Genomic DNA, 24,246 nt, shown 5'->3' with positions numbered 1-24,246 from the left:
TCAAACACAATCTTAGGCCATGATGCTTAAGAGGAACAAAACTCATCGTTTGGTCATTTGATCGGCTTGACATAAGACCTACCGTTCATCTTTCTTTTCATCATATAGGATGCAACGGCACCGATACCGACACCGACACCGACACCACAGACAATGTTAATAAGCAATCACAATTCCAAGTGAACATATGCTGGAGTAAGTAGTTTTCCACCAGAATTAGACACACTGCCGTTCTCTTAAGCTCCATTAAAAATCCCATCACAGCCACTTCTATTTCCTGGCATCCAAACACATCTTACAGCCCATTTTAGAACAGATGCAAGATGACGACAGCATGCAGTTGACCTGATGTTTGGCCCAGAGAGATTCTAAATTTTCTCAAGAATCCGCCAATGCACCAATCTGAAAACACATCACCACCATCCATCCCTTTCAGAGTCTGTCATGGCTAATCAATCATTTGGAGAACTAGTTTTTGTACCATTCCAGCCATGACTGGATCCCAACAACAGAGTAACCAAAAGATGAAATGAAAAACCCCAGGGGGGGCGAAAACTAATTCATCACTGTTATTGGCATCACCAAAATTATCCAATTCCAGTTGTCTAAACCAACTCAAAAGAATATTCCCTATCTGGCTAGCAAGAAATTCACTAACCTGCTAAGAAATCAATCATTCGAAAACTCAGTGAACCTCAACCACAAACTGCATCTCACCCTTTAGGCCTTTACGCCCAGATCAACACTAATCGATCACTAGCCCCCATTGTCATTCTCACCACAGGGTATCAGGAAGTTTAACCTCTTTCCGCTTGCAGAATGGCTTGAAACTAAAATTTGCCATGAGAGCAACATGGTCTGATGACCACTCTGGTGATGGAAGTGCTGTATGTTTTGTCAAAGAATCCAAACCAAGAAGCTCCAGAAGACCTTCGACCGTCAAACTGTCAGCTGTTTTATGCATCAAGATGACATATTAATCAATGAAAGATGGAGCATCTTAATACAGAGGGATTAATAAAACCTATCGTATATCTTCGGCTGTTACTCTGCAAAAGAGTGTGATATAGGTAATATATTTGTGATTAGCTCAGTGGATTATTCAGATCAGCCGACTAAAACAATATCCATTTGCATGAAAAGGCTGTGTGATCATTGAAGGCAAGTCATTTTCTCCATTTAGTGATTTTTTTTAAAGACCTTTCTTCTTCTCAACCCCCTTGCCAATCAAATGTTGTTAGTTGTGTAAAGACCATAGAGTACATTCCTTTTCTTCAAATGATGAACTAGTGTTCCCAGGATCCTTATTAAATGCAAGTATGCAATGTATGAAGAAACAAATAATGGCAAGGGTTTATTTCCATATTTCTACAGGTACAATTAAGTGAAAAAGCATCTTATGCCAGTCTTTATTACTCGGATATAGTGTAACCCACATGAAACGATAGGTATAGTGCCATAAAACACAACCAACTGAAAGAATGAGAATATATACTTTTTTTCCCATAGAAGAACATAATTGTATTAAAAATAAAAAATAAAGTACATCAGCTAATCACTCACCTATACTATACACTTTACCAAGCAAGACACAGCTTGCACAATAACTTAAACATTGAATCTATATATAGGCATTCTTGCCGCATCTCTTTCCATCTCCATATGTAGGACTGCTGGCCATGTAGCTAAAGGGGTTGACACGTGTCGACTTGCCGCCATTTGTGCCAAGTAGTCAGCCCAATGAGACAATATGTATGTTCACACTGTTTATGGGTATAAAAATCCCTCTGTGGGATAATGTTTGAGCTGTAATTAGTCTATTATTTCCCTTTTAGTAACCTGATAGTCGATCTATTAATATGATACAAGCAAGGGGCTAGAGCACGGCAAATTAATTTCAAATCCTATCGTGGTTCTAGCTTTTCCTTTCGGTTCTTCATCGTGTTCCATCATATTCAATGCTTTTCTATATTCCTCCTAATTCCTCTTTCTCTTATCGGTGCTGGTTTACAGGTTTGGTGTGGTGTCATGTGGTATCAGTCTATCAGAGCTTTATCATCCAGTTCCTACTATTTTAGTTTTTCACCCTTGGGTGAAATTCCTTAAGGTCTCCTTCCAATTGCAGCAACCTATGATATCAAATCTGATGTATGGAACCTAGTTTGAAACTACAGGTTGCACATTAGAATCATGTAACAGCACCTTTGCGAAGCAAGAAATAAGTCTGTGTACAGTTGCCTCACAGATCCTGCAGTAGCAGGAGCCTCATGCATTGAGATGCTCGAGTTTGGAACAACATGAAAGCAAACAAAGTTTCCCTCTATGCATATTTTATCCACCATCTTCCCTAGGAGGCACCATTGAAGATACATCTATCTCCATGCTATCAACTATAATGAAGCTTAACCTGTACAGTAGTTACTTGGTGGTTTCCCTGCATCAGGTTTTAGTTTTGTACAAAAGATGTACTGACCGCATAAGCCTGCAGTAACCTATTTTTGAAGTTTTCTGGGCAGAAATTGTATTTACAACTAACCCAAACCTAACCCTTAGGTCCAATTGAGATTTTATAGTAGCAGAGATGTGCACAGAGTTAGACCGGTGATGTATAATGAAGGTCAGACAATGTACATCACAAATAGTGACTCAGCAAATACAATGGTGGTAGGGTATGATGTATCCTCAGTTGAATGGCGACCAATGCCAACATCTCTTCCAACAGAACCAACTTGAATTGGGAGGGAAATTAGGATTTCTTTGGGGGGTTCAGTTAGGGGGGGGAATCTCAAATGGGATCTTGCAGTCTTCATTCTAGTTGAAGCTATTAGGGTTGAGGAGGGGTGGGATTAAACAAATGGATGAGTCAAGTTTCAAGGTGAACAATGATAGTAAATAGTAATATTGTTTCATGAAACTAATTTAAGTTTTGGTGAAATTCTTGAGATGGGGAATACAGGGATGTAACAGTCAAAACCAGCCCTAAATAATTGCTGCTTTTCATTTTCAGAATTTTCTCTTTTATTTTCTAAAGAGCTTCAGTTAGTAAGGAATCCCAGCTTCAGTTAAATAAGAGTCCTTGAGTCTTTAGTTCCTTTTAATTCTAGCACACGTCAATTAGAGTTTTAATTAAATAGAAATTAGCATGTGTCAATTAGAGTTTTAGTTAATTAGGATTTTATTTCATTATATGTCAATTAGAGTCCATCAGATCTTTTATTGTTTGGTCAGTTGAGATCAATGTGGTGGAATCCTAATCTATAAAGGAATCCCACTTGGAGTTAGGGTCTTTTAGTAGGCTACAAATAGCCTATTCTTTCTTTATATTCTTTAAGTCTGATTATTTGAATAAGAGTCATTGAGTTGAGGACCGTGGTTCTTGATTGAGGGAGCCATAGCGAATTTTAAATAAGTTCTTCAAAGATCGGCACCTTTCTACATGTTCGGCCATTCTTCTTCAATTTCAGCAATTAATCTTCAAAATCTTGCAGCAGTCCAACCCTAACAGCACTCGAAGTATAAAACAACCCCAGCCCCTTCCCTACCCTTGGCCACCCTACCCCTAAAACCATGACCCTAATGCCCTTATTACCCCTTTTCTAATTTTCTGGAATTTTTTGTAATTTTTGGATCTTTTTCCTAGACCTAAAACTCAAGGTCAGATCCACAGCAATCTAACCATTAGATTTGTCTCAAACTTTAGGAACATTATCCCCTAACAAGCCTAACCCTAGTGACCTTCCTTCCCAGTTTCAGCCTGATTGGACAAACCCAAACCCTAGTTCAACATAAACCCTCAACAACACCCCAAACCCACTTAGGATTGGCATCTCCTACATTTACTCTACTCCCCCTTCCCAATCCTAATCCTAGTTGACTTCTCCAAGAGCCCCACTCCAAGTAGAAAACCTACAATTAAATCTGAAATTACAAGACATCAACAACAACCCCATTCCTAACCTAACCCAAACCCTCAGCCCCTAGTTTCTAAACCCTAACTGTTAAATCCAGCTCTGAAATTATCATTACAGCAAGGTTTCAAGTTCAAAACCCTCTCCCATTTGACCCTAAGCCTTACCAAACCCTTGGGACCTAAAACCCATCCCAAACATCCCTTCATATTAGACTTGCTTGCTGGAAGATTATGGGCAGCCCTTAGTTTTAGGGAAATCTTCATAAACCCTAACCCTAAAATTGGGTTTCACATCAAGCTATGACTTGGATTAAACCAAGATGGGGATGTACAAGAATAGTCATTGTGGTTTCTGGATAGATGGGAAATCAGTTTCTTGATTAGGGCTTGCAGAAAATTTGAGATCCAAGTAGAGGCTGGGATTAGGATTATAGATGATTGGAAAGGGCTGCAAACTGGATCCTCTCTAGGAATACGTGGATGAAGTTTGACTGAAACAGATGAAGGAATCTCTGTGAATTTGATGGATCTCAGGCTAGGGTTTAGGATCAATGGCTTCCTGGATTAGGGTAGAAGTAAATTAAAGGGGGATCTGCAGCCTACCTTCTTGCTGAACCTGTTCTTCAATTAACATGTAGATTGATAGTGAAGGCTGAATACTCAACCACAGCAGGTGATCTGGACTTTAGACACCAAACCCTTAATTACAACTTGGACTAAAGCACCACTATCCCTGGCTTCTTGGACCTGAAACACCAGGGAACCATACCTATGTCTGGAATACTTGGATCAATTAACTCTAAAAGGGAAGACTGTAAAATCTTGAAAGCAGCAATGGAATAATCTGGAGTTCTTTGGTTCATCCCATTGAGGGGATTTAAATGGAGCCAAATGGCCAAAGTTCTAGAACAATTCACAGCTACAATGTCTAGTTAACTAAAAGGAAATTATCCCTCCTTTATACATGCAGGCATTAGAGACCCTCGTAGACTAATTAAACAAATACAGAAAAGACTCCAGTCCTAAAGATGGACCACAAACATTAATTAACTAATTGATCCAATTAGAGCATGGTCCAATCAAACTAGCCTTAAATGTCGGGAATAAAACTAGGTATAGAAACTTTTGTCCTCAACTTAAACTGGACCAGAAACATTAAAAAACTAACAGAATCAATTAGAACATGGTCCAATCAAACTAGACTAACAAGTAACAACAACAAGCCTTTTCCCAACTAAATGGGCTCAGCTACATGGATTCTTGCCTTTCAATCAGCTCTATTTGAGGCCATACTAGAAACAAGGCCTAAGCTATGCATACTTTCTCACCACTTCTCTAGGTTATATTAGATCTGCCACTAGCTCTTCTAATTCCTTTAATCTGGATATTGTTTCTACGTACAAGACATTTACAGGCATGCATTAAACGTGACTATGCCACCCTCAAACGACTTTCTCGTAGCTTATCACTTATGAAGTTACTCCTTGACCAGCTCTAATATGATCTTCTTTATCTTATCCTTCCTAGTTTTGCCACTCATCCATCTTAGCATCCTCATTCTGCTACATTGAGTTTATCTATATGATGCTTTTTAACAGCTCAACACTCCACACCACACATAATAACTAGTCGAACAATGGTTCTATATAATTTTCATTCGAGTTTTTTGGAATACGTTGATCCACAAGACCCCATGCGCACTGATGAGCACATTTATGTGTAATCTTAGCGCATAAAGCATGCATTTTACACACTTAGAGAGAAGCTACCTTGGGTTTTATGTTGTTTTTGCAGATTTTAGGATTTTTCAAGATTTAAGCAAACAATTGGAGTTTTGGGTATGAAACATGCAATTTTACACGTCAAGAGGTCCGTTCAAATTCTCAAGTGCGAAAATGGGCTTGATCTGGAGCATGATGGGCTAGAGATGTGATTATGGGCCAACTCCAAAATATTTTAGAAATAAAGAAGAACATGGAGAGAAAGAGTCGTTGCATGCTTCAATATTTTATTTCCTATTTGGGACTTGATCAAAGAAGGAAAAAGAGGAAAAAAAGAATCACATTCGGAGAAGGAAGAGGGAAAATCCCGTTTATGAGTGTCTCTGTCTAGTTTCGATCAAGCCCTTCATCGAATGGTCATCCGATGTCTGATCGAACTGATTTTTGGAGGAGAGCTTCACCACATCTTGATCCTCAAATCCAATGGTGGAATTGTGCATTTGACCTCTCTAAGTCAGTCCGATTAGTACGTCAAAACCCTCCTTGGTTGAGTCAGATAGGAACTCTGAGTTTGATTCAAACTCTATCAAGAATCATATCCCATGAAATCTAGGAAATTACTCTATAAATTCTCGCATTTATTTATTGTTCTTCCTTCCCCCTAGGTCCTTGATCAAAGATGCATATAGTCGTGCCTCTTTTTGGTTAAGGTCTCCTTTTTCCTTTTATTGCTTTGTTATTTACTTTCTTCTTCTTCTTCTTTTTTTCTCTCTAATATCCGTTCTTCCGATCGGTGGACTGTAAGCTACGGCAAAGGGTCCATGGTCAAAGTCATCCTAATTATACTCCCCTTCCCACAATCCAGAGTTGACACTCGAATCACTTCCCTTTTATTTATTTATTTATTGTTCGCATTTTTTTCCTGCCTTTTATTTATGCATTTGGATATATTTGTGTTATCTTTAGTCTCAACTCGATCGCATTAGATGTATGGATTAGGTCCGTTCGTTTAGTTAATTAATTAGTTAACAAATTTGAATTATTGCACTCTCGCATTACCATTAAGAGGTTAAATTCTAAGTGGCATATCTCTTTGAGATCGACCCGTTAGCTACACAATACCGTGTGCTTGCAATTATTTTTATTTTGAAAACACGCACCTCTCCACATCATCCACCCTATACGAACTAGACTAAAATGCTGAAAATTATACCAAGAAGCCACACTACAACTACTATTTTCTGGGCAGCATCTTCAAGGACTCGTCTCAGGGTGCATCTTGTAGATGTAGGTCTTCAGGCCTGCATTACAGTAAGGTTGGCAGAGTTGCAAAAGCTTCTGCATGTGTTGTAGCAGCTCAAACAAGGAAAGACTGTAACTGGACAGTTGAAAACTTGAAACAGGTCACATTCAGATCTAGACAGTATATATTGGTGATTTAGCGGAGCTGGAAGGGTCAGAATGTGACATGCCACTGATACAGGTTCATGCGACAGTGTGGCAGTGATGTAACCCAACTCTATGCTTAAGATTCTTTGAGACAATGCCCTAAAGTTTAGGGTTATAGCCCACAATCTTCCAGCAAATATTCACCAAAACTCTAATGGGGTGATCTAAGGTAACAAGGAATACTTATGGAAAGGTATATGGGTTGCTAGGGGAAGTTAGGGTTTTACTAAATTCCCATGGATGATCTTGAAAGACAAAAGACACCTTAGGATTGATAGAAAGAGGAATGGGATAGTTTTGACTGATTTGGTAAGGTTTAGGGAAGATTGTGGGGAAAATTCTTGGATGAAACAATTGATAAAGAAAGTTTTAGGGAATGGATATAGGGTAGGGTTTTGAAGATCAAAGGCAATTCATTCTTTTCTTTCTTTTCTTTCTTTCTTTCTCTTTCTTCACTTTTCTTTCTTTTTTCTGCTTGCCGCAAGTTGGAAAGAAAGAGAGAGAGGGAGCCAAGAGGGAAAGAAGTCGTTGTAGGGCTGCAGGGTTTTAGCAAGGTGGGGAAGTGGTCTAAAGGGATCGCAGGGGTGGAAAGAGCGCCTAGGAAGGATTGCAGGGGGTGGGGATCTGAGAGACTGCGATGGTAGGGGAATGGGTTTTCCTAGGCTGCGCAAGAAGTGGAAGGGAAGGGGAAAAGCAGCGATGGGTGTGGGGTGAAGGGGAAGGGGCTGGGGTGTTGGACTTACTTGGAGCTGCTGCTTTTGAGAGAAGGTGATGGCTGGTTCTTGAAGATGAATGCTGCAATTGAAGGCAAGAAGCTTAAGAATCTGTTGTGGCCCTCCCAAGAAGACAGCGACTTGTTTCCCACAAGGAACAAATTTCGATCGAAACTGAAGTTTCGACCCAAGGAAAATGCGAGATTTCTAGGTCTCAACCGCAATTTCAGTCGAAACCAATGACTTTTTTTTTTTTGAAATTTCAACCCTAGGTTTCAAGTGTAATACGACCTCCATTTCATCTGATTTCTTGCCTCCTACCTATTTAAAGCATAATAAACACAATGGAACTAATATTTTGCCCAAAAAAAACCACTATAAATTTATCTTTCAAGTATACTAACAAATGACTGGTTCCGACAAGTACAAACTGTATTGCATACAGGCATAGAATTATCAGCATATATGAATTGTTTGATAGAATGGTTACATATACAATAAGTCAACAAAATAAAATGACCAAGTCGATCAAGTGATTGTGTCTCACATATATTAAGTTGAAACCCATATATATATATATATATATATATAACTTAAAAAATAGTTATTAAAAGCAGAAAATAAAAAGAGGTAGCAAATAATAAAAAATAAGTTTAACAACACACAATCATAGTCCTAGAGTAAACATGTATTAACTTCAAGGCAAAACAATATCATTTAAGGCATGGACAAAACAAAAATAAAAAAATGGGAAGTTTGGAACTGTTGGGTATGGCTCAATGCTTCACATTCTATTGCTACCGGAGTTTCCTTTGTCTTAAGAGGTGTTTGGAGGCAAAAGATGAGCAAAAGAGGTGTTTGAAGGCAAAAGGAGTCGTGAAAATTAGGTGAAAATGGGATAGAAATCAACAAAAACAGAGGAAAAACAAGTTAGAATGTAAAAAAATCAAGGAATTTTGATCGAAACAAACCACTTCGACGAAATATTTGAAGTTTCATTTCGATTTAAAAAAATGCAGCCATTTCGTTCAAAATTTAGTCCATGGTTTCCCACAAGAATTCTTCAATTTTTATTTAGTGCAGACTGATTTTACAAGGAAGATAATGGCTTATTTATAGCCTTACGTCAAGAAAGATAGAATCTAACTCTAATTGGGAAATTGACTTGGACTCAACTAGGATTTAGAAACTAACTCTACTAGTTACTTTCAGTTAGGATACCCTTTACAATTAAATGATAGTCACATAAAATAAAGAACTTATCTTGAAACTGATTATCCATAAAGTGTCCCTACTTAAAAAAGACTCCCTCTAACACTAGACTCAACAACTAACTCAAACTAAGACTTCAAGATAAAATTGGCCTCAGAAAAATAAAACAGAACTTCTGAAAATAAAATTAGCAACTAATTAGGAAATGGCCAAATTGCGCCTACAGGGTTTCACCCAGCCTGGGTGTGCCATCTTGGCTGGGCCTTGGGGGCCAAACCAGGGTTTTGACCAATGTGAGGGCCTTTGTTCACATCAAGCAGACATGAGGCATCCAGGCATGACAAGCAGCTTTGGCAGGTGTATTAGTAGTTAAAGCATGTGCAGGTGGAGGCCCCATATAACACAAGAGTTTGTTTCAAAGGCTTATGCAGGTGCGTTCAAAATGAGCATTCTGACTTGCGTATAAAGGGTAGTTCAAGTAGCAGTTCCAATGCAACTGATTTTGCATTGTTTTCTAATACCAGAACAAGGGAGTTACCTAAGATGGAAAAAAACTGGGAATCGGCAGATTTTAAGATGCATTCTGGAAGTTTCTCCTGCAACACTATATGTGGAGTTAAGCTCTTCATCAGAGCATGGTGACGCAAACCAAGTCAAAAAGTACCTTAAAATGGGTAACCACGAGTACACCTGATTGAATTTTGGATGGCAGATAAGTGGCCACGTAGTACAATGCCCTTTGATCAGCCACCAGCAAAGCACCAGTTTGTGCAGTACCAATACCATTGAGGCAAATATGCCCTAACAATAAGAATGATTGACCGGTGATGTAACCAGGGTCAGGAGACCCAAACAGCCCCGCTGAGTATGCAGCAGCAAGGGCTGGCCGAATGCCCCTAGGAGTATTTTGGTCATTCTCCATCCCCTCCTTAGGATGTCCTCAGTGTAGTTAGACTCCTTAACCCTTGAGGAGTCTAAATCTATTTATTTTTCCTTACTTGGTTAAGTCAAAATCAGTATATTTTAGAGTCCTAGTTTGTCGGAGTCTTAGTTGGGATCTAGCTACATGATTCCTTCTAGATAATGTTTAATTTATTTTGTTAATTTTTGTGGTCCTAGTTAGTGACCAAGTAAACTCCGCAGTGTTTTGCTGCCAGTCCCAAGCCCGAGTAAAGGAGGAGGGTTGGTGCGTCAGGTCGGCAGCTAACAGCGGAAAAAATGTAGCCAAACCTTTTTCATGGATTCGACCTTATATGATAAAAACTATGTTAGGGCGTTCCCCGACAAATGAAGCGACACGCTACACTATGGCCCTGTAGTGATAAGTGGGCAAGGGTTAGCTAGGGCGTCCCTTGTAAGCGACGCGTCGCATCAGCGCCCGAATGCGGTGATAAGTAGGCAAGGGTTCCCGCGCCGTGGATGAATGCGGGTAAGGAAGCTAGTCCATAAATGTAGGATTAGATTGGCATCTTGGAACATAGGATCTTTCACTGGTAAGAGCTTAGAATTGATAGATGTTATGAGGAGAAGAAGGATTAATGTAGCTTGCATTCAAGAGACTAGATGGAAGGGTAAAAAAGCAAAGAGTTGGATGACTTTAAACTTTCGTATGGGGATAAAACAAATAAAAATCGAGTGGGTATAATAGTGGATAAAATTTTTAAAAAATGATGTGGTGGATGTTAAAGAGTGAGTGATAGGATTATTGCTATCAAGCTTGTAATGGAGAAAGAGTTCGTAAATATAATTTGTGCATACGCACCTCAAGTAGGATTAGATGAAAGTCTAAAGCTAGAATTTTGTGAAAATATGGATGGATTAATGGATATGCACCTCAAGGAATTCATCAAGGAGAAAATATTATCATAAGAGGTGATTTAAATGGACATATTGGAAAAGATCAAAGAGGATATGAGGGTGTACGTGGAGGATATGGTTTTGGAGAAAGGAATGAGGAGGGGATTTCAATTTTAGATTTTGCTACTGCTTTTGATCTATCTATTATAAATACTTACTTCAAAAAGAGAGATGAGCATTTAATTACCTTCAAAAGTGGACAGCATATTAGCCAAATAGATTTCTTCTTAACTAGAAGGAATGATAGATTGTTGTGCAAGGATTGCAAGGTGATACCGGGGGAAAGCTTAACTACACAACATAGACTTGTGGTATTGGATATGTGCTTAGTCCTAAGAACACATAAAAGGTCCAAGGTAAACTATCCCAGAATAAGATGGTGGAATTTGAAAAGAGAGTACTCTAAATCCTTCGTTAATGAAGTAGTCAAACAAGGAAAATGGGATTTTAAAGGGGATACCAATACAATGTGGAATGAGATGAATATGTGTATTAAGAAGGTGGCTAAAGATGTTCTAGGTGAATCAAAAGGAAAGATCCATTCTTATAGAGAGATGTGGTGGTGGGATAGTGAGGTTCAAGTTGCCATTAGGAATAAAAAAGCTAGTTTTAAGACATGGCAAAGAACTAAGGATGTTGAGGATCTTCAAAGGTATAGGTTGGATAGAAATGAAGCTAAGAAAATTGCGGGAAAAGCAAGGGAAAAGAAGTATGAAGAGTTATACAATAAGTTGGGCACAAAGGAAGGGAAAAAATCTATTTATAAGATAGCTAAGATGAGGGATAGGAAGAGTAGAGATCTTGACCATGTTAGATGTATTAAGAATGGAGATGGTAAAGTATTACTTTGTGAGGAGGACATTAAGAAAATATGGGAAACCTATTTCTCTAGTTTCCTTCAAGCACTTATGATTCGGACAATTACACCTGTCACCAAGGCACCAATGTCCGAACTTATATACGTAGAATTTCGATGTCCTAAGTAAAAGAAGCTTTAAGGAGGATGAAACTCAGCAAGACACAAAGTCCTTATGAAATCCCAATTGAAGTATGGAAGAGCTTAGGAATCCATGGACTAGTTTGGTTGACTAAGTTGTTTAATAAGATTATGAGCACAGGGAAAATGCCAAATAAATGGAGAAGAAGTGTCATGGTTCCAATTTACAAAAATAAATGAGATATTCAAAGTTGTAATAACTATAGAGGCATTAAATTGATGAGCCATATGATGAAATTATGGGAGAGAATAAATGAAACCCGTTTGAGACACTTAACTACAGTTACGGAGAACCAATTTGGGTTTATGCCGGGAAGATCTACAACGGAGGCTATTTACCTAATTAGGAGAGTCATGGAAAGGTATAGAGAATGTAGGAAAGACCTTCATATGGTCGATACAGTTAAGGATATGTATGATGGTTTGGTGACTAGTGTTAGAACAGTAGGGGGACAAAGTAATGAATTCCCAATAACAGTTGGGCTACATCAAGGGTCAACTTTAAGCCCATATCTATTTGCACTAGTAATGGATGAATTAACCAAAGACATTCAAGATGAGGTCCCTTAGTGTATGCTTTTGGCGGATGATATTGTGTTGATTGATGAGACCCAAGTGGGGATTAATACCAAATTAGAATCATGGAGAGTAGCTTTGGAATCAAAAGGCTTTAAACTTAGTAGATCGAAGACAGAATATCTAGTTTGTAACTTTAGTCATGATCGGGCAGATGATGAGGTGGGGATACTTGATGATAAAGAGATTCCTCAGAGTGATTGTTTTAGGTGCCTAGGTTCAATCATAAGTAAAAGAGGTGATTTAGAGGACGAGGTTTCCCAAAGAATTAAAATAGGGTGGATGAAGTGGAGAGGTGCGTCCGGGGTTTTATGTGATTGGCGTATTCCATTAAAGCTTAAAGGAAAATTTTATAGGACCATTGTTCGACTAGCTATGATGTACAGTGCAGAGTGTTGGGCTGTTAAAAAGAATCATATAGATAAACTCAGTGTAGCAGAAATAAGGATGCTAAGATGGCTGAGTGGCAAAACTAGGATGGATAAGATAAGAAATGATCATATTAGAGTTGGTCTGGGAGTTGCTCCCATAAGTGATAAGCTTCGAGAAAGTCGTTTGAGGTGGCACGGCCACGTTCAACGGAGACCTAAAATGCCCCTGTACAGAGAAGTGATATAATCCATATTGAAGGAACTAGAAGAGCTAGGGGTAGACCTAAGATAACCTTAGGAGAAGTGGTGAGAAAGGATATGTATAGCTTAGGCCTTGTATCTAGCATGGCCTCAAACAGAACTGATTGGAAGGCAAGAATCCATGTAGCCGACCCCATTTAGTTGGGACAAGGCTTATTGTTGTTGTTGTTGTTGTTGTTGTTGTTGTAGTTAATGACCAAGTAATCAGAGTTTTTCTAGTAATCTGAGATTCTAAATATACCTTTTTGTGGTTAAGTCATATTAATTGTTAAGTGCTAGTCCAACTCCACTTCATAGTAAAATCAGTTCAAGATTAACAAATGAAGCTTGGAGTCGTTGGACCACATGGCCTGGGTTGAGTATTTTGAGAATTCCAGCATTATTTCCTTCTTCAACTCAAGTACAGCAGCATCCTCCTTCCTTCCCAAGTACAGCCCCTCCCCACACCTTCCGTATCCTGCAATTTACCAAGAACCTCTCCCCTCCAATCGCAAGACTCCCCCAGCCCACCTCCTTCCATCGCACCCTCCCCAACCCCCTTTCCCACCTTGCAGCAGAAAGAAACCCCTCCCCCTAGGCCTAAGGCAGCATCACCCACCCCCCTTCTTCTCTTTCCAGTGGTAGACCTTCCCTCCCCCTCTTCTTTATTCCCCTTTTCTTGCTTGAACCCTGCTGCAGAACCAAAACACAGAGAGAGAGAGAGAGAGAGAGAGAGAGAGAGGAAAAAAAGAACCCCTCCCCCCGTTGCCGCAAGATCCCCTACCCCCTTCCCTCCCTAACTGCAAGCTTCCACACCTATTTCCCATCCTCATTCCATCTGAATTTTGATCCCTATTAATTCCTCAAGTCTTCCTTCCCATTAAGGTTTGTTAAACCCTAATATCTCACAGACTCCACACATATTAACCCTAATTCATTCCTTTCCTTTTCTGATCAACCCTAGTTCATCCCATAGGATCTTGGGGTATCCCAAACCCTAATGTCTCAAAACCAACAGTCCATCTTAATTTTGCTAATCTAAATTTTACCCATTTTCTTCACCAAGACCATCCCATACTCAAGGTATAACTTCCCTAACAAAACCTAGGGGTATTCCGCTTCCCTCTTCTCAAATTATCCACTACTTTCTCCAAATCATCCCAAAATAATACCCAAACCTTCCCATAGATAACCCTAACCTTATTGAGAACCCATTTATTTGCTGCTTCTAATCAAAGAAGGTCCTGGAAGGCTATTCCAGATCCTAGATTACATCAGTGGTATCAGAGCTAGAAAAACCAGCAACCAAAGGTAGGAGGACCACCAATAATCCTATCCATAGACAAACTCATGATTGCTAGACAGCTTGAGAGAATCCAGAAGACTCAACGAGATTTGATGGCACAGCTGCAGGGACTTGCTACCCAAGTCTAGGAACTGAACACAAGGGTGACCAGTTTGGACCAATCTAGACTCCACCACAAGCACCCCAACTGAATTCACAGATCTATCATCTATGTACCCCAGAGTGGATAGACCATGGAGCCCAGAGGTACAGAGATGAAGCAGACAGGGAACCATGTCACCCACGAGCAACCAGGGATGACAGAGACAAAAATAGCCAGTCCAGGGAGTCCAGATATGACAACAGAGTCTATGAAAGAGGTACGATATGACAACCCCTCATAATTAGCTATAGTTCTAACATGAGAGTTTCTCAAAAACCAGATCCCAGATCAAATCAAGTGTAGTTTTGTTCAGGTTGATGTTGGAACTTCCATGTTAGCTGTTAACAGTTATCATTTCCTTGACTGGTGCATTTTAATTTTTATTAATTCCTTCAACTACCAGTAGGGTTAAGAATATATTAAAATGAGAACAAATATATTGGTTAAATTAATAGTAAAGAGTCGCATACCTGTGTAGAAAATGTAATCTAAGGTTCCTTTGAAGTTCTGGGTGAAATGAGTGAACATAGGCTCACGGGTTTGACAGTCAATGTTTCTCCCTTGCGATGCTACGAACATGGTATTATTACTCGCATATGCACTCTTCTGTAAGGAACCATCTTCTGATTAGAGTTTTAAAGAAACAAAATAATAATAATAATAATAATAGCTAGACACATTCAGGAGAAAAACATCACCAAACATCAGGATGAGGTTAGGGAGCAACGTGTAACACTATTGAGAATAACATATCAAGTGATACTAGGTAGAACAGATCTTTGGATTATCTAACATGTCACCTCAAAGGAAGTTATGGTAAAGAGAGAGTAAAACATCACCAAACTGTCTAACCCCCCCCCCCCCAAGGCTTTCTTTCCTCTCTGTTCATCCCCAAAATTACCAACTTGCATCTTTTAACATCAAATTAGGAAACATGGAAAGTGCTACAGGGGAAACATCTTACAGTCTTACATCAAGCTAAAACACTACTTTAAAGCTATACTCATCGTCCTGATAAAAAGGGAAGATGGAAAGAAAATTGTATAGACTGTTCCCCCCCCCCCCCGGAGAACGGTTTTCGATATGTAGAAATTTCTTGACCAATTGCTCTGTTTACATACTTTCCTGCCGAAACATAAATGCAACTGAAGATTTGATTGGAGATGCTTAGACATCATGGATTTTACCTAGGAATATTATATAGGATGTTCAAGCAGCTTCTTTCAAGGATCAGTTGAGATCCAGAATCAAATGTTAGGATGAGAAAAGGGAAGAGCAACTTTACCAAGCGCAGTGAGTGCCTAAGCACAAGACGTTGAAATATGCCAAGAGGGTCTTCAGCCATATCCGGATGATTAGCATCAACCTTTCCCATAATGAGAAGATTATAAGGAGCACTGCAGTACACAACTTCATAGATGTTAGTTCACGAAGGACCTATAAAAAGATGACATACTAACGTAAGAAAGCAGTCGAAGTTTTGTTAACTTAGAAGATGACAAAAGATGTATTTATCTTCAGAAAACAGATGAAGAGCCTCTACTATTTAGAATGATAGGATGTAGGTTCAGTGTGCAGTACAAACATATTTTTCAAACTTCAATATGTTTCCGGACAACCTTGACCTTTGGACACATACATGACATCACTTTAACATAAATATATCGCAAATACAAACAAGGCTTCAGTCAAATCACATAAAAGTGGTGGAACTCAACCATTACAAGGAGTAACTATCCATGCTGTCACTACCTGTATTTTTCTCAAACAAATGAAAGAGAAATCTATACAGGAAAGCTCAAGAGAAAAGGAAAAGGAGTCCCCTAAATGCATATCCAGCATCCCTTTTGAACAAGGAAAGCATAAACACACTGGAAATGCTGCAGTAATATACTACGAAAACCATTAGAACATTGGAAACAATATGAACCTTGGACATAACATCTTACACGTTACAGACTAAGCATAAATTAAGGTTCTAAACTGTATTTTCACCACGAGTTCCATGAGGTAGTGAGAAAAAGAAAAATATAAAGATAAAGAGTTTTTTTACCAGTGGCCCACTTAAGTGGGGCTGAAAGTCTAGGCACCTCCCTTAAGGGTCAAATATTACTAGTGGCCCACTTCAAAATTACTAGTAATCCACACTTAACAATTGGCCTTGATTCTGTTAAAATTCAAACTCTGAAAGTGAAATGACAAAAATGCCCATAAGTGTAGTGTTATGACCAAATTATCCCCCTAATTGTTCACTCACACTCTCCCTTAGGTGGGTGAAGGGATTCCCCCTTCACCATCTCCTTCCTTCACTTTGCTTGACGGAAATCACCCACCATCAATTCTCACACTACTCTGTCTCTGTCTATCGTCTCTCCCTATCTAAGCAATGAGGAGTCACAAGGGTTCCTATCTATTTCCATAAATCTACGGTTTCAAGACGGAAGTTTGGTAAATCAGATAAGAATCTAGAGTTTGCTGTAAGTTAGTAGTATACCTCAACAGAAATCCTAAGATGGATTTCCCTTCCCAGCAGTAGTCTCTCCAAACCCTGCTTCATTTCAATCTCTCTCGATTCATCGACGCTATAACCTCACATAAGTCATGGCTAGAAAATCTAATCCATACTAGTTGTGCTTTTCTTCTCAGAGGTTTCCCAGCCATTACAGCATCAGATTTCGATCATGTCGTCCAGGCTTTCGGCAACAACGAATTACCGTATGTTGGAGGAGCCACTACGGACCAACATGGTTGGTCGTGCCTTCACTGCCAATGAATCCCCTCTAGACCAGAAAATCCCCTTTCACCATGAGATGGCTCAGGTTGGATTTTGCATTCAGAGAAATTGTATTCTATTGAGTTCCTGATTAGCCTTTTTTGACCTTGTTGTTGGGCTTTTGAAACAGGTTCCTGAGTTCCCATCCAAGCTATTTTTCTTTTGTGAGGAAGAACCAACCAGTGGTGGTGAAACTCCCACAGTTCTCAGCCATCTTGTTTACAACAGAATGAAAGAGAAGTACCCAGAATTTATTGAGAAGCTGGATGAGTTAGGTTTGATTTATACTAGGTTTTAGGGGTTGGTTGGCAGTCCACTTCTTAACCACCGATAAAAAGCTTGCAGATGAAACGTTGGGTTTCTTCCCTCAATCTGTTTTTCACTATTATTTTTCTAAACTTCCTTAATCATTTGATTAATTTGAGAAACGATGGTGGGTGATATCTAGTAGGGGGAGGTGGTGGATGGTGGTGGCCAACGGGGAGAGGGGGTGTGGAGGTTTCTAGCGGTAGTGGGTGATTTCCAGCAAGCAAAGTGAAGGAAGGAGATGGGTGAAGGGGGAACTTCACCCACCTAAGGGAGAGTGTGAGTGACAATAAGGGGGGCAATTTGGTCATAACACTACACTTAAGGGCATTTTTGTCATTTCACTTTCAAAGGTTGAATTACATACTAGAATTAAGGTCAATCTGTTAAGTGTGGGTAACCAATAATTTTGAAGTGGGCCACCAGTAATATTTGGCCCTTATGGGAGGTCCCTAGAGTTTCACCCCCACTTAAGTGGGCCACCGGTAAAAAACTCTATTAATAAAAAAAATTCGCTCATAAAATTAGAACTAGAGTTTCACCCCCACTTAAGTGGGCAACCGGTAAAAAACTCTATTAATAAAAAAAATTCACTCATAAAATTAGAACTAGTCTCTCTTAACCAACTGCTGATCTCCGTTTTATGGACATTCTACCAGTCATTTTGATGCTATTTCTAGCTCACAACATTCAAACCTTATGAGATAATAAGACGACTTTGCAATTGTCTATTTCTGTACTAAATGGCTATGTCAGTCAGAGTTTCAATGAGTTGCTGCAGGGGAATCTGGGACAGTCACAAGTGGGTCATTTGATTACGGACATTTCAGAGGCAGTTATCAAATCTTATTCAGGCATTTTAGATGACGGTGACCCAGCTAGTCTTGTACGATCACACCACAGGTGGTCGGGTTGGCCCAATACCGCCAGGTGGGGTATGATGGCTTCCACGGTTAAAAAGTGTAACCATTTTTGGATGCCACCAGCAACATGATTCTGTATAAAGGATGACACTGGTGTATCTAAGAAAATATAGCCAAATACACCACATAATAACCATTGGATTCTTCCATGAAAAACCCATCAAGGAAAACCTGAATCATTGAGTTTCTAACTTTTTCCTATACAAAACTGTCAAATAACATAAAAAGAGGAAGTAATTATAGGAAAGAAGCTCTTCACAATACACACACCCCCCCCCCCCAAAAAAAAAAATCTTCATAAGACTGATCCCAATATCCCCAGAATTTCAAATATTTTTCTACGAAGTGCTTCCAAATTGGAAAAATGCAGATCATCCCAAAGATTTTCCATCCAAAAGTAATCCCATTTTGAGCAGGTAATGCAACTATGCTTCATTTTTAATTCTAAGTTCTTTGCTGCAAAATGATACGGCATAAAAAATACTGACCTTCCAGGTAAAGAGTTCAGATCCCCACATAAGATTATAGGGATATTTGATTTTCCAATTTTCTCTAACCCATTGATAAGGGTCGCAACCTAGCGTAAGGAAAGAGAACGTATCAAAATAAGCATTCCTATCCATAGATTAGAGAGAATAATGTAATTGATAAGAAAACCTCAGTACCTGCCATAATTTGACGTCTGTATTTAACGCTTGGGCATGTATATGAGTATTTGCCTGAGGATGCAAGCATCATTTATAAGAGTACAATAAGAATTTGTGTACACAAACAGTATTGTAGGAATTTCAGAATAGTACCACACACAACACAGGATGTGAAGGGTCAGAATCGGTGTTGATTTTTTCCAGTATTACAGCAAGGGCAACATTATCCTGCCAAAACGTAAATGATCAAATTAAATTAGAGCCAAATACGAGCCCCTGGATTAAATTGCAGAATGAGACCACATGGCACTCTAATAAAATCACATCGAAACAATTTATGGAGAGAAAAAACCAATACCTTAACCAGGCGCATTTGACCCTCCTTCCTCTTTTCTATATCAAGGGCAGAAACCACTGATGATGCAACTTTAGCATACTCAAGCTAGAATAAATTGATAGAAACATTAAAAATCATGGTGTTACATGTACAACACAAGCTAAATGTATGTTACTTACCTCATACCGCTTAATTTCTTTGAACCGTTCCCGATGGAAAAATGTTGCGCACCCATCACCTTTAAATCCACCAAGTGAAAACAACTACAAGTACAACCAAACCACACCTTACCGTAAATACAGGGCATAAAGGAAGTAGGCTATAGCCAAATATGTGTGATAGAACTTGGCAGATCATCATATAAGACAGGTGTCGGTGGAACAATGGGTGGAGAATTGACTGCGTTACTGCAATTATGTGCTATGAAATCTGCTCCAAGTAAGTGTTACAGAATGCCAAATAATCAGATAACAGGATAGAAGTCCAACTTGGAGACTTAATAGAACTTATACTGAAAGAAAGAAAAAAAAGAGACTCAATAAAACAAAAACCAGATTAGAATGAAAATAGACTTGGACTTAAACAAGGAAGCTAAATTGGACTCAACTAGGGATCCCACTTTGGGCTTGGATACCCTTTACAACTCAACAACTAATAACAGCCACGCCATTCCTCTAGAAGGGAAGGGGGGAAAAAACAAAAAACAACTTGCAAAAATTAATAAATAATTATCCAGATGGAATCTTGCTTTAAAATTGATTCCATTGGGATTCCAACTTTGACCAAGATGCCGACCACTCAACCGATCAAGAAAACAAAAGTAGATACGGACTCATAAAAATGTCAAGAAAATTACTGGACTCTTTTAGTGTCCAAAGGAGATTGGAAAAAGACCAAACTACCCCTTGGAGGGTTCGGCCAGCCCATTTGGTGTGCCAATGGACTTGGTTCTTGGGCCAACTTTGCTGGTTCAAGAATGAGGGTAGGCCTGCTTATATCACTGCCCCTTTCACCTATCACAGCCTTTGGTTTCCCCCCTTCCCCCACCTCCCCTACCCTTATTCTCCCAATCCGCTCCCATTCCCCTAACCCTATTCTCTACTACGGCCCCTATCTCCTCCACTTCCCTCTCTTCTCTCTTGCAGCAGCATAGCTTTCCCTAACCCGTAAACCCCAGGTGTCATCCACTTCCCCAGTCCCTAAACCCTAATTCTCCCGATTCCAATCCCCTTTTGGCTACAACACCCCCTCTCCTCCCCTACTCCTTGACTCCAACTCTAACCCTATTCTCTTCACCCATCCCCAAAATTCTGCAACTCTTCTTTCCTAAAACCCAAACAATCTCCCAAAACATATATCTCCCTAACCCCTCAACCAAATCCAATTTTTTCTTGGATCCATCATCCCCTCCCCCAACTCTACCTTTGACCCTAATCTTAACCCTAGCCATTCCCTAGAAACCCTATAACATTAGAAATCCTATAACATTAGAAATCCTAATTTCTAACAAACTCTTAATTTCCTAAACCGTAAATCTGAAGTTCAGTTCTGGATTTTAATTTACAGCAAAGTTCAGATCTGGAATTCATCAAACCCTAGACCGTAAGCCATACTCGAACCCCATAGGCCCTATTCCCATACCCTAAACCCTTCAAGACAGAATTATACTTGAACTGCAGGGTTATAAACTTATAAAATCCTAAATTTACTGCTGATTCACTTGAATTGATCCTGAAGACTAACCCTATAATTGGGGTTTACATCATCTAGAATATGTTGAAACTATAAATTGTATTTCATATACTTCCTTTAATCAGAAAGGGGGAAAAATTATCACGCACAGAGTAGCAAAGGAAGCATATAAAAGAAACTGATGGTAGAAAGAAAAAAAAAAGTCTTAATCCACCACCCTCTAGCTCCATAGGGAACAAGAATCAAAATGTCACCAGCAGTCCAGCATCCAATTGTCTTCTCTGTTTCTGATCCAAATTCAGTTCTACTTTACTGAAATTTTCAACTTGCTCAGTATAAAAAATCAAAGTATTCCTTGATTGGTTTCCTTTCCCACAGCAATCCCAACCCCCCCCCCCCCCAAAAAAAAAAAAAAAAAAAAGAGGACACAGAAATCTAGAAATGACTTTTTTGAATATCCCCAATATATATAAGGAGTGCTTTCCAGTGGAAATTAATTTTTTGTTTTACATCAGGAACACGCCCATAGTCTTCAAAAGAATTTACATAGAATCCAGGAAGGAACTAGGAAAACTTCACACATTAAGAGTTATGCTGTGTACCTTAAATGTTTTCTCCTTGTAAAGCACCGAGTAGCCACACTTTGCTAGCTCAGGTTCAAAAAAGTTCTCAAAATGATCACTTTGTACCTGCTCAACTAACACAAATATATACATGTTATGAAAGATAAAAGCCACAAATGCATTAATTATTTTGTTTTTTAAAGCGGTTGGGGAAGAGGGGGAGGGCAGGGTGGGGGGGCTACCTCCTGAAGGCAAAGTATATCTGCTTGATATTCAATGATCTCACGGAGCAGATTATGCCGGCGGTATTCCCACATACGAGCCCATGGCTCGCAGTAATCAAAACAATTGACAAGCAACTGTGATAGTACATTATAAGATAGCACATTAAAAGTTCCACCTGCAAAGGATTGGCAATCCAAATTGAAATTCCTAGGTCTATTCTGAGGTATGAATTTGATCAAACAACGTGGGCTAGCATCAGCTGCAGAAATTACGGGGCATGTCAATATGATATTTGTTGGGGCCAGTTGAGTTCCCTCATTGCTGTCAGTAGCTGTGGATTCTAATCTCAAAATGAAGCCAAAATCATCCGCTGAGGGTACATAAGTCTCTGAAAAACCAACCCTAATCCACAATCTGCCCCCCCATTCCACCACAGTTTCCATTGAATCAACAAAGTCTCTGTTTTCATAAGCAGACCAAGAACTAAAAGATAAGCTGGAAACATCTTTAAGCTTGCTTAATGTCTCGACTGCCCGTTTGTGACGTGCATGGTGTTTAACCCATGTATCAGTGAAGCAACTCTTAGAACAATGGTAACTCTCTTTTACTGGTACTTTTAGCATTACACAACACATACACTGAAAAGTAGCTATCTCAGAATGATGCACACAACAAGTAGACGTTACCGTCTGATCCTTCTCCCGGTACCTGCTTTCAAGACATTTATAGGATAAATGTCAAGCATCCACCTCAAGAAATATCTACAGAAGAATAAGTAACGAGGCAATACTCAGGATATACTGGTAGCAGCTGGCTACATTTTCATGATTATATTCTTGTTTTTGCTTGACAATTTCATCTTATATTTTTGTAAATCCTAATATGCGTTTTATAAATTCATATTTATACGAGGATTTCAGCACATAAAAGACCATAAACCAATCTGGCAGCTTCCATACAACAGTTCACTAAGGGCTCAAATTCAGTGGGCATGTTTCCTAAGTCACAGTCCAGAGGTAACTCTCAGACAAATCTAACACCACCACCATTTGCATGTAATGTATCAAAAAACTGTGCAAAATAGTCAAATATGTCAAACAACAGGGAGACCCACATATTGAGGACCACGCGGTTGAGAAAAGCCAGCAGAATTTGACATTATTCCTATCCAGTGAAGTCCTGATCTATCCAATAGTCTAAGTAACCCATATAGTATGTATAGTCAAGGGATGGCTTCAGACCTTGCATGTGGAAGAACCTCTCCCGCAATTGCATAAAGTTCATATGCTTTCCTAACAAACTATTTGAAATTGCTATCAAGACACCAATGATGAAGAAAATGGTATTAAATATTAAGGGCCTACTGTTTACAAAGAATAAAGCAAGAAAACATCTATTGATTTATCTCATTATTAACAGCCGATAGTACATATAAAACCATTAAATCGACCAATACAGAGTCGAATACTGAACCAACTAAGTGACTGGCTCACTGAAAATGCAACCCTTCATCCACCATCGAACCTTTAACTTTTTCGTGTTATCATAATTAAGGCAGTCACAATGTCCAGACAATTTCCTCTGTTTACACATGCAAAATATATAGCTGGACCATGAATAGACAGAACACCTTAAGAAGTATGGATCGTCATCGTCTATTTTCTATTAGAAAGAGCGAAAGTCACTAAACCGTAAGAGAAAGAAAACCAATAAAATTAGAAATTCGAATCCTTCTGACTCCGGAAAACAAAGAAAGACACTAACCATTCATTTTTAATGGAGTGAGGAGGAACGGCAGGTACTCCAGCAGTTGCTGTTAAGCAGACATCCGGGGTGATCTCGCAACCGACGACGGGGGTTTGAGACGGAATAGTCACTCTCATACGGTATTGCATGCTTTCAGATTTTCCGAAACCAAATCGAATGAGCCTCGTTCGCAAGATGGAAAAACCATAGTCATTACAAGATCAAAACCTAGTAGCAGAGCAAACTGCCGAAGGGAGCTAGCGGAAAAACGAAAATGGAGAGACGAAAAAGAAAGGTCGGTTTCAGAGTGAGCTCTGGTTTCTTGAACTCAGAGCTTCGTAGCTGCTAGGCCTGCCAACATTGATCGGCGGATTCTTGAAGTTTTCTATCAGAGGCGATCACTGGGGTTTTTTCACGGTTTTCTAGTTTTTCTCTCGGTTTTTAATCGCCTGAGCCACAAGAAGAAGAGCGCAGAGGAGCTTTCTTTTCTTTTTTCAAAGACCCGCCAGTTCCTCTTCCCTATATATACGGGCTCCTTAC

At 39.3% G+C, this 24,246-nt stretch overlaps 1 protein-coding gene across 2 annotated transcripts; it reads right to left on the bottom strand.

Moving 5' to 3' along the window:
* Positions 1–198: 198 nt before the first annotated feature.
* Positions 199–24,246, bottom strand: LOC149009113 (carbon catabolite repressor protein 4 homolog 1-like). 2 transcript variants are annotated; one of them, XM_089164079.1, is made up of 11 exons: positions 23,725–24,246; positions 21,978–22,668; positions 21,775–21,861; positions 19,660–19,743; positions 19,502–19,585; positions 19,297–19,371; positions 19,162–19,215; positions 18,985–19,073; positions 15,780–15,891; positions 14,965–15,100; positions 199–951 (listed from the first exon to the last, which is right to left on the bottom strand). In XM_089164079.1, exons 1-11 carry the CDS (start codon positions 23,853–23,855, stop codon positions 776–778), a joined length of 1,719 nt encoding a protein of 572 aa, XP_089020205.1. In that variant the 5' UTR covers positions 23,856–24,246; the 3' UTR covers positions 199–775. The 2 variants fall into 2 exon arrangements, with proteins under 2 accessions (XP_089020205.1, XP_089020206.1); XM_089164080.1 differs by having other exon boundaries at positions 14,965–15,097.

Source organism: Hakea prostrata, chromosome 7 (genome assembly GCF_041222555.1).
Source record: "Hakea prostrata isolate BN-2017 chromosome 7, UWA_Hpros_2, whole genome shotgun sequence".
Classification (NCBI taxonomy): Eukaryota; Viridiplantae; Streptophyta; class Magnoliopsida; order Proteales; family Proteaceae; genus Hakea; species Hakea prostrata.
The sequence above is the reverse complement of the archived record's forward strand: the minus strand, read 5'-3'. Positions and strand labels throughout refer to the sequence as shown.